Here is an 11,415-nt window from a genome sequence, read left to right as displayed (position 1 = left end):
CACCCGCCCACCACCCCGGCGCCAGCGTCGCCCCGGCTCCGGTGAGTATTTTTTTTCTGTTTTTTCTTTCTTTTTGCTGTTTAATTGTTCTTTAATTGTTAGTGTTGGTGTTAGTGTTAGATTTAGTGTTAGAAGAGAAGAAGATTTAGTGTTAGTGTTAGAAAAAAGAATATGTAGAAAAATAGAAGAAGAACCCCCTAAGCGGGTGGCTAGCTGCGGGTGGAGACTTGAACCGTTCAAGGGTCTTGCAGATCACTTGCTGCTGCTGTGCTTTCGTTTCGTACGGACCACAGGGGACCTGTTGACCGTGACGGCTGCTCGTAGTGTCTTGATCGGTGATTGTGGTGGACTGGTGGAGCGAAGAACGGTTCGTCTAGATTGGGACGGACGGGACCCCGTACGTTTTCCATGCCTGGCATGCATCTAATTGTCTTGTGTTCATGGCCTTACATCCATGGCCTTTTCTGCGGTTAACAACCTCCAAAATGTCATGCTATATGTTTTAGGAAAGAAAAGTAGTTGCACATTGTCCTCTCATTTCAAACGTTCATAGCTTTAGTATTGTTATACACTAGGGTTCAAAGTATGGCAAAAGCTTTCCTGCAAAAAGCAAAAAAAGTTTGGCAAAAGCTAGCGAGAGTATTCCATCTCACCTAGTCTGGCTCAGTCCGTAGGATTGACATGCTGAGCGCCGTGTGAGAACTCCCTCAGATGCCATTGCATTCTACGCAGTGATAACTAGTACCCCGTTTCGTGCACATCGTTTTCACGGTTGGAAAAATGAACCAACGTGGTTAACGCTTGGGCATCGATTGATTGATCCGTACCACTACGAAGCTTCGGTGCATGAGCATGAAGAAAACGGCCAAGTAGGCGTGTGGAACATTTTTCTTTTCTTGAACTTGTGAGACACTTTTCGAGTCATGCTCCTCCTCCACGAGTAGTCTCGCTCGCACAAGCGCACGCAGTCGTCCGCCGCTGGAATCTCCAAATCAGCACTCGACCGGCTGCGTGTGCTCGCGCTTCACCTACAAGTGGCAGGTAGGACTATTCCGGTGCGAGTGCTGTTGCGTTCGGGGCGTTGATCCGGTCCCCGACCCCCTGAACCCCTGACCCAGACATCCCGACCCCGACACCACACCCCGACCCCGATACCACACCCCGACACCCTGACCCCGGCACCACATCCCGACACCTCGATCCCGACACCACACCCCGACACCCAGATGATGATACACTTAAGTGATATACATATTATTATTCATGTCGGTATTTGTTGAAAGATGGTGGGCGCTGGTCGGGAGCGCTCCGAGGACCCTTCTTCGTCAGTGCGTGGTGCGAGGTCTTCCATTCCACACGCACCTCTCCGCTGAGCGTTGCTGGACAGTATGGCGACACCGCCGGGCCCTTCTTCGTCGACCGCGGTGCCGAGCAGGGGACGAGGTAAGAAGAAGAGAGGAGCTAGAGCACGTGGTCGCGGGAGAGGAGGTAGGGTGATTGCTAGGGCGCCTTCCTCGCCGCCACCCCCAGCTGTTTCACCCGAGCACGTGACTGCTAGGGTGGACTCGTCCGAGGAGGAGGCTACACGGACTCCGGTCCACGAGCCTCCGGTCCACGGGCCTTCGGCCCACAAGCCTCGGGTTGACGGGCCTTCGGGTCATGAGAGTTTGGCCCACGAGACCCCGGAGGAACACACGTCTGGATGGGGTACCTGGCCGGATCAACCTGAGGGGCCGAGTGGCCATGCTGATGATGGCGGGGAGCCGACTGATATTGAGGAGGAGGGGGGCACCGTCTACCAGCATGGTTGTACACGGCTCCCGGACGTGCCGGCGACCCGCGAGCAGAGGTGGTTGATTTTCCCTGATGGGGAGAGGTAAGTGCATTTAATCTTTTTGTACCATTCTGCATCCACGTTTCTTCAAATATCTAATGCGTTGGCCTTGTCATGCTGCAGGGGTTGGGACCACCATCATAGTGTCCGCCGGCCCAACTCCGTCCTTGGAGTTCTTTGTCGGCAAAACTTCCCGGGGTTTGTCACGTTGCTTGGTGAGGGTCGGCTTCCAGAGTTTGGATTGAGTTGGGAGCACTACTTGGCCGCCTCGGCCCCGCCGGGTGAGATTATCGACGGTGTCTTGTGCAAGACGTGGTGATTAGAAAGTTCTGGGTAATTTCTCCTTTACATAATTAAAAATCTTCAACTAGCTAGTTATTAATTGTACTAATCAATATTGTCTCATTTGATTGCAGACATTCTACAGGTGTGAGGAGGGATACGAGGAGGAGGCAGGAAATGTTATCGATAACGTCTGCAAGCGCCTACTACAGAACTTACAACATGAGGCTCGGGTGCAGGCTGTTCGAGACTACTACGCCTCGCGTGGTATCAAGAAGACCAAGCCGGCGTGCCGCGAGAAGTTCTTGAGTAAGGAGGAGTACATGAAGATAATTCTTAAGGCCTTGTACTTTACTTCCTTCATTTAATAATTCATAGCTGCAGCGCTCAAGTTTCTATTTCCTAACTTAGGCCCCTCCGAGATGGTGTGCGGATCGGATGGATTGTTGGGAGGTGTTGGTCAATAAGTGGTGCTCAAAAGAATGGCTAGCCCTCCACAACGAGGCCAAGGACAAACGTGCCCAAATGGAAGGTGTGCCACACCATCAAGGCAGCTCCAACTTATATCAGTACGGACGGAACTAGGTATGTGGTTTTCTTCATGATTCATGCAATTCGTTCATCATGCTAGCTTTAGCCCTTTAATTACTAATTTACTTTGTTTCTCTTTTTCAGACACGCTACAATAGGGCGGATAAGGTGCCAGAGGTGTACGACCCGTATGCCATGGCCCATACTGGCTCTTACAAGAAAGTCAAGGCATTCTCTGCGTCTGACCTCGATGATCCAAAAAACTTCACCAACATCTCCTCCCACGACAAGCTCGTGAAATATAGAGATCAGGGGAAGGCGAGGAAAGGGGAGGACTTTAACCCGAGCCAGGGTCCCATTGATACAGAGCTACTGATGATATCTGGTGGCGGGAGGTCTCATGGCTCCATAGCCATGGGAGATGGACTTATCCGTTGTCCTATCATTCTCCCGGAGATCAAGGCGCGCCAGTCAAGCTCCGCTCCTGAGATAAGGTCTCGTGAACGGCCAGTCCAACTCACCTTCAAGGTTAGTTATACATACTCAGCTATTGTGTGCGCTTCCATCAATGATTACAAATGGTAACGAGGAGTGGTGTTGCAGGCTGCTATACAGAGTGAGAGAGATAGAACGGAGAAACTTCTGGCGGAGGCGGCGGGGAGGCAGCGGGAGTTGGAGGAGAGGACGACAAAGATGTTGGAGGAGGAGAGGGCACGAAATGACATGCAGGCAAGGGCCATGTACGAGCTCCTTGTGGTAAATTTTTTCTACACATTAGCCAAAACATTCATGTAGTGTTTGTCTCATTACTAACTAGTATGAATGAGTCGTCAAAACCAAATGTGCAGTCTGTGTGTGACAAGTCCAGTCAGACCGCTCCGCCGATGCCAGTGATTGCTCCTGGGACCACGGTGAGTTTAATTTGAATGGACATTACTTGCTAGTCTTAACATTTGAGTGTCATCATGCTAACGAGACATTGGAAATGATCTTTGGTGCAGCGTAACTCCAGACAAGCATCGCACGATCCTTCTCCAGCTACTGGCATGAGCCACCCCGCTACTACACCTCCATGATCACGGTAAGTGTCTCTAGTGTTTTGCTTAACAAATGCATAAAGACCTAGACTTAGCTTTATTTCCTCCAATATGCTTACCATAATGACTTAGAGTTAGCTTCTTTTCCTCCAAAATGACTTAATAAGCCTACGGACCTCCAAAACCATCCATTTTACCTATGTTAGCTCTAAAACGATCTGTACTTAGCTTACTTATGTAAAAATGGCATGATTAGCTTAGTTAGCTCATAAACGATCCCATTTTACCTAAGTTAGCTCTAAAATGACCCATTTTACCTTACTTAGCTTATAAATGATCCATTTTACCCAAGTTAGCTCTAAATGATCTATTTTAACTAGATTAGCTCTTAAATGATCCATTTTACCTACGTTAGCTCTAAAATGACCCATTTTACCTAGGTTAGCTCCAAAATGACCTGTCTTACCTAGGTTAGCTCTAAAATGATGCATTTTACCCAAGTTGGCTCTAAAATGACCCATTTTACCTAGATTAGCTCATAAATGATCCATTTCACCTAAGTTAGCTCACAAACGATCCATTTTACCTAGGTTAGCTCCAAAATGACTCATCATACCTAGGTTAGCTCTAAAATGATGCTTTTTACCTAAGTTAGCTCATAAACAATCCATTTCACCTAGGTTAGCTCCAAAATGACCCATCTTACCTAGATTAGCTCCAAAATGACCCATCACATCTAGGTTAGCTCTAAAATGACGTTTTTTACTAAGTTATCTCATAAACAATCCTTTTCAACTAAGTTAGCTCATAAACGATCCATTTCACCGAAGTTAGCTCAAAAACGATCCATTTCACCTAGGTTAGCTCCAAAATGATCCATTTAACCTAAGTTAGCTCATAAATGACATATACTTCTTGTTCTACTCTTCTTCTTGTAGTCACATTTTTCTAACTTTCTTATTTGCCATTTTGCAGATTTCATTCACTTCACGGAAGCTAGCTTGCTATGATGGAGTGCTTGTTTTTTCTTTCATCCTCTTCAAGTATTGTTCTAGCTTGCTATCTTGATGAAACTTTGCATTGTAATATGTATGGATGGAACAATGTGTATGCGCAACTTGGTATGTATGAATGGATGGAACTATATATGTATGTACAATGAAACTTATGTGCTAGATATGTCATATGTTTGCTGTTAAATAGCCCTGTGAAATATATATATATATATATGTCATATATATTTGCTGTGAAAATTGTTGGATTTAAAAAAATAGAAAAAAGAGGCAATGCAGGATCTTTGCCGTCAACCACTGATGGCAAAGCAACCTTTGCCGACAGCCGCGGACGGCAAAGAAGCCACGCGGCGGCCACCTGTGCTTCCTGGGGGGCTGACCCATTTGGTCAATTTTCCTACAACGGCGGACGACAAAGGCTTTGCCTACAGCAACGGACGGCAAAGGCTTTGCCTACAGCGGCGGACGACAAAGGCTGCCGTTAGCCACCTAACGGACTAACAACATATTTATTGCCGTCTGCTTTCTTTGCCGTCCGCTGCTGATGGCAAAGGCCCCTTTGCCGTCAGCCTCAGAAAGCAGACGGCAAATTAGCTCTTTGCTGATCCTTACTTTGCCGAAGCCTTTTGCCGTCCGCGGCAGACGGCAAAGACCTTTTCCATCCGCCATTCCTGCCTTTGACGTCCGCCATGGCAGACGCAAAGTAGTTGATTCCTGTAGTGTGGTCCTGAATTCTGGCCTGACACCCATACTCAGGATATTGAGCCCCCACTGTTCAAAGAAAAAGCAGGCAAGAAACAGACAGCTAGGAGAAAGGGCCAGTTTGAGGTGCCTGCATCAAAGGACACAAGCAGGATGGGAAGAATTACATGCAGCAACTGTAGTCTACAAGGCCACAAATATACAAACTATGGGAAAGCTCTAAAACCTAGTCTTGAGATGAGAAAGAACTTACACCAGGTCATTGAAAAATGATGCATTCTTTGTTTAATTATTTTAGTTCTGGTCTATTTACTAACTGATTTAATTTTGTCATGCAGGAGAATAGAGAAATTTTTAGGGGTTCCTCTAGTGCTACACATCCACCTCCACAACCACCACCTCAACACCAAACTTCACAAATGCCAGCTTCATCTGCTCCACCTCCTAAAGCAATGAGGAACAGAAAAACATCAGCAAATAAGTGAGGTTCAACATCAACAGTTTTAGCAGGAGCAGCCAGGTCTTCACCAGCACCTGCAATAGGATCAGCATCAACAAGAGCTCCAAGAGGATCAGCATCAACAAGAACATTCAGTGCACCAAGAACATCCACTGGAGAACCAGGGATATTGGCAGGCAAGAGGAAGAGGAAACCTCCTAGCAAGTTTGCATCCTATTTCAATGCTAGTGGAAACTATTGAAACTCTGTACTAAGTTTGTGTTCTGCTACTTAGTTTGAATGTATGGTACTAAGTTTGTGTTCTGCTACTAAATGTGTGTTGTGCTACTAGCCTGCTTAAATTCAGACATGTGAACTTGTGGACAATATTGAATGTATGGTACTTATTTGTGCCCAATACAAATGGGCTAAGTGCTACTGATTTGTTTTGATTTGTTTTTTTGTTTTACATTGTCATTTCTACAGTTCAGAAGTTACTGCCAAATTTATTTTAGAAAAAAAATTTGCACAAAAAAAAGTCTGGCCTGGGGCTCGAACCGATGACCAGTTGGTTGTAACCATGCGTTCAATACCAATGGGCTAGTGCTGGTGATTTGTTTGACTAGCATCGGCCAAACTTATTATATGTTGTTAGCCACGTCGTCTGTTCAGCGTGCGTTGCAGCCGGCAGCATGGTGAGCGTGCATTGAGTAAAACCAGCCGTTTCAGATTCTACGACTTTATTACGTGTCCACCCACCACGCCCTCTGCTCACTCGCCCACTCGCCGCTCGCACCGCCCACTCCACTTCCCCCTCTCTCCTGTCGAAATCGCCGCCGACAACCACCGCCACCGCCGTCGCCATGGACTGGCAGCTGGCCATCAAAGCTCTCGCCGACAACAACCAGGAGATGCGCGCGCAGTACAGGGAGATCGCGCGCTGGTTCCCCAGTCTGGCGATGCTGAGGAACCACGCCCGCGGCCTCGTGAAGGTGATGACGGCTGCTGAAAAGCAGCACGCCTTCCCTGCCGGCCGCACCATCCTGCCGCCGACCATTCTGCTGTGGGCGATGCGCGAGGTACAGCGCTCCCCCGACCCTAGGCAGCAAGCCCGATGGTGGATGTACCGCTCATCCACCATGCCGCCGGCCGCCGTGGACCACGTCACCGATGCCGTCCTCGCTCTCCCAGCCCCAATCAACAACGCCTACTGGGAGAGGCGCAATCCATGGGTCCTTGGGCCCTCTGACGACTCTGACGGCGAGTCTTCTGACGATGAGTCCACTGACGACGAGTCCAGTGACGATGATGAGGATGAGCCCTCTGATGACTCTGACGACGAGGTGGATGAGGTCATCATCCTCTCCGACGACGAGCCTGAACTACAGATGCTGGCTCCCATCCTCGACGCCGTGGAGGGGGATAGGAACCGCCCAATCCACGTGGATGCACTACCGACGGTCGCCAACCTCCCAGATGGCATCATCGTGAAGCAAGAACAAGATGGCGGCGAGGAAGATGTGCTGGAGCCGGCGCCGGGCAAGAAGAAGAGGGCGGCCGTGACTGCGGTGCGCCGCTCCATGCGCCTGAAGATGCTGAAGAAGGAGGAGTGAAGTGCTGCCTTCAGTTACTTCAGTGCACTAATATTCAGTTTCGTCAGTCCTGAACTTTCGTAAGTTCAGTAAGTTCCTAGGTTCAGTTTCGTCAGGCACTATCTACTACTAGTTGCTATTTATGTCAGGCATTATCTACTACTAGTTGCTATCTATGTCAGACTATGAATGGCAGTACTATCTATCTATGTCAGACTATCTAAGCTAATTGCTATATATGTTACTTGCTACTTCCAACTATGTCACTACTGTCAGTTATGCACACATGATATATGCAGAGTAAAACAGCCTCATCATAGATAAAACATTCTTACTTACTTAACTTAGCATGGGTACTCACTTAGCATAGTAGGTCTTAAAATAATAGTCATTACATCATAGATAAAACCAACTAGTTCTTAAACCATAACAGTACCTCCCTCCCTCATACCATTCTGAAAGCACATGAAACTTTCTCAAAATATACACCTGACATGCATGACATTCCAAGGCCAACTATATATATAGGCCTACTAATTACTTAACCCACACACCAACCACTTCACTCATTCATAATTGCCTTGATCCTCTCCAGCTTCTCTTTGCCGGCATCCCACCATTGAGCAGATCAGCAATCAGATACTCCAACTACTTCATCTCTTTCTTAAGTAGGTCCCTGTCCCCCTCCACTTCCTTCATGGCCTTCCTCATGTTCTGAATGATATCTGCTTGGCTTTGAAGAATGCACCTTTGCTCCTTGGCAAGCTTCAGCTTTTCCATACTTAACTCAATCTTTGCCTGATCCTCAAGTTGTTTCTTCTTCTCATTTAGTTCATTGATTGCCTGACTGGTATAGTCCATGTCATGAGACATCTTGCCATCTTGATAGTCAAATAGCTTGGATACATCTTCCACCAACTGGCTGTAGTTGTTTGACAGGAAATCAATTTCCTTCTGTAGCTTGGCCACCTCTTTCTCATGGGCTTGTTTGTCATTCACCCTCCCCAAGTTCTGCTCATGGCACATGTCCCAAATCCTGGTTAGGCACCTTTGTAGAATCTCTGGCCAAGGACCATCCATCCACTCCACAACCCCACAGTTCACATCTACATCCTACAGAAGCAATTATTTATAATTAAGCACAAAGCACTTAGTAACAAACTTAGTACAGATAACTAAAGTCATTTCATTTAACTGAAACCCTTTGTTTACATCAATATGCTCTCTGAATTGTGCAAACATAATTCTTTCATAGTAAGCACACAACACCTGACTTAGCATCAGAGATAAATTCAGTTAACAACTATATTTAGCAGTAGATATAAATTCATTTAACTCTGTTCTTTTTCAGTTAACAACTATATTCAGTAAACACCTAACTAATACATTTAGTTCACATTACACTTAAGATATCTGCATGTAGGTGTTCTCAGGTTCAGTCATGTATTGAATTCAGTTAACTAAAGATCTACTTTCACATATAGCTTCCATATGTATGGCACTTTCAAGTTTCAGTTCTAAACTATAGCACACATCTCTGCACCACGTGCTGCACCACACGTCTCCAGCAGCAAAACACATCACACATCTCCACCAGCAAAACAAGTTAGCGTTCAAGATTTAAGACCTGCTGCACAGGACAACCCAGGAAACGCCTCCCAGTCAAAGCACCTTCAAAAGCCACCATCTTCTTCGGCCTCTGATGATGCATCATGCACGTCGGCTCAGATTCAGTGTAAGAACCACAGAAAGATGGTTCCACCACACTGTCAGGGGTTTCCTGCAAAAGAAACTTTGAATCAAACCAAAAGCAACTTGGAATCTCCAATTTGGATGAACTAACCCTAACCCTAACTCCGTTCCACCATTATACACTTACAACAAAGAGCTGAGGATCCAGTGAAACCATGTTGATGTCCTCGTCCGAGCTCTCCTCGTCATTCTAGGATGGCATCCTCAACTTCTACCGGCAGCAATGGCCGCGGCTGCGACGGTGATAGGCTGACCTAGCTCAGAGCACTAGGGAGAGGGAGAGGATGAGAACGAGTGAGAGCGAGCGAGGAGGAAGAGAATGAGCGAGTGGTTGAGCTCGCTCTCATTTATTGGCCCACCGACAGGCGCCGTTCCGACAGCGGACGGTCCGTTAACGGCCGTCAACGTGCGCCGGCCGTCAGTTCGCCAGCGTGGCAACTGATTCGCGGGCCCAACCGGTCAGATTCGGGGTTAGCGCGGGCGAAGCGAGCGCTTTCGCGACTTGGTAGTTTTTTGCCACGGTTTAGATCAAATTTGATAGTTTTTGGCACAAAATCATAGAGTGGTAGTTTTTCGTCACGTTTCCGTCAATTGTGGTAGTTTTTGGTTAAATACTCGTTTGCACCAGGTAACAGTACAGCTTCTCTGTTGCTGCTACCACTACCGGCGCCAGAGGCACGAAGCCGTTTGGGTGGCCTTAATTTAGATAGCACAGATGATGAGTGGCTCACCTCCTCCCCCTCGTCACGAATGGCTTGGAATCTCGACGCATCAAGCATGTAGTGGCCTCTGTACATACCTTGCCTCAACATTTTGAGTTGACGGAGCATTATCGAAAAAGGCTTGCGCCCTGCTATATTAATATAGCAACCACCCGATACAGCATTCCCTGGTTGGTGATGTGCCATCCCTCGGCTTCTTCGACGACGGTGTCGATTCTCATTAGAAGTCTCTGCAGCCTCGGGACAATCTTGCCGGTGCTAGGCTGCTGCTGGAAGTATCTGCTGATCATGAAGGACGCCGACCTGCTGATGAGTCTCCTACAATTGCAGAGAAGGATATCCATCAAGTTGATCCTCCGCGGCTTAAGTAATTGTAGTGGCAGATTTGAAGATTTGTGTAGGGATAAACAGAGCAATGGGTGATACTTCGGGTGTCAAGTTTTTGGAGAGATGCTCAAATTTGGTTTGAAGAGTTGAAGGTGTTAGACTGTACTTTAGTGTGAGCCTTGTGACGGATAGATAACATGTTATATGATGTGGTTCCCTGTCAATAAGTGAGTCTTCACCTGACATCCCCAGTAAGACTGCCAACATGCTAGTCTGACTAAATTCTTGACTGGCTAATCCATGTCAAAAAAGTAACCATTCGACTTCTATTCTTTATTTATTTTATTGCATACGTCTCCACTTAGTCATGGCAAATGTTGATCCGCAATGCTTTTGATAATTGACAGCTATCTTTTCTTAGGGTTTTTGTAAACCGCAGCTGTAAAATTCAGTTGTCTCAAGTCACACAAATATCGTTTTTTTTTTCTTTGTTAAGTAGCATATGGAGTGACTTACGAGTTCCTTTATAAATTCCACATATTTACAAATGTGTCTTTTATTTAAGATATTGTTTTTATCAATCACCCCTTAGTGTCAAGATGGATTGTCAGCTGCACCGAGCAATAAAGGATAGACAGCATATATATGCCACATGGTTTTCCTTGACGTTTTATACTTGAAGTTTGCGTAGCTTGTTTTTTGGCAGGTGGTCGATGAGACACAATGTAGAAAAATCGAGCAGTTTTTTGACTGGACGGTTCGATTTTGACAAAGGATGTCTAGAAGGCTCTTTTGGGTAGTATTTGGCAGCTAAGAATGGAATAACTGTCGTTCCAGTTCTTTGTTCAACTTGTCAGTGCTTGTTAATTAACAAAATTCATTGTTCAAAGACTGACAAACCCCTACTTCTCCATATATCTGAACTGTAAGTCGAGACATCATTTGTGAATTTCAGGTTACATATTCCTTAAAAATTTGGCATATGACAAGAATTTAACTGAAATGTACTCCAGTTTGTGTTGGAAATATTAGCACTTTCTCGATTAATCTAATCCACGAATATACAGTAAGCATGACATAAATGGTATGCATCTCATAGCGATACCTAAGCATACTAGCACGTACAGAACACAGAAGCGGACCATCTATGAGCAGCACATATACGGCTAGTACAAGTACGAGTA

At 46.3% G+C, this 11,415-nt stretch overlaps 1 protein-coding gene across 1 annotated transcript in view; it reads right to left on the bottom strand.

Annotated features, from left to right (window-relative positions):
- Nucleotides 1-10,248, bottom strand: part of LOC119360506 (disease resistance protein RGA2-like) — a 15,257-nt gene extending 5,009 nt beyond the window's left edge. The window contains exons 1-2 of the mRNA XM_037626118.1: nucleotides 10,057-10,248; nucleotides 9,814-10,024 (exon numbers count right to left, since the gene is read on the bottom strand). Coding sequence (XP_037482015.1) covers nucleotides 9,814-10,024; nucleotides 10,057-10,248 — 403 coding nt within the window. The remainder of the gene's footprint in view (nucleotides 1-9,813; nucleotides 10,025-10,056) is intronic.
- Nucleotides 10,249-11,415: the final 1,167 nt, after the last annotated feature.

This window comes from Triticum dicoccoides, chromosome 2B, assembly GCF_002162155.2.
Source record: "Triticum dicoccoides isolate Atlit2015 ecotype Zavitan chromosome 2B, WEW_v2.0, whole genome shotgun sequence".
NCBI classification, from domain to species: domain Eukaryota; kingdom Viridiplantae; phylum Streptophyta; class Magnoliopsida; order Poales; family Poaceae; genus Triticum; species Triticum dicoccoides.
The sequence above is the reverse complement of the archived record's forward strand: the minus strand, read 5'-3'. Positions and strand labels throughout refer to the sequence as shown.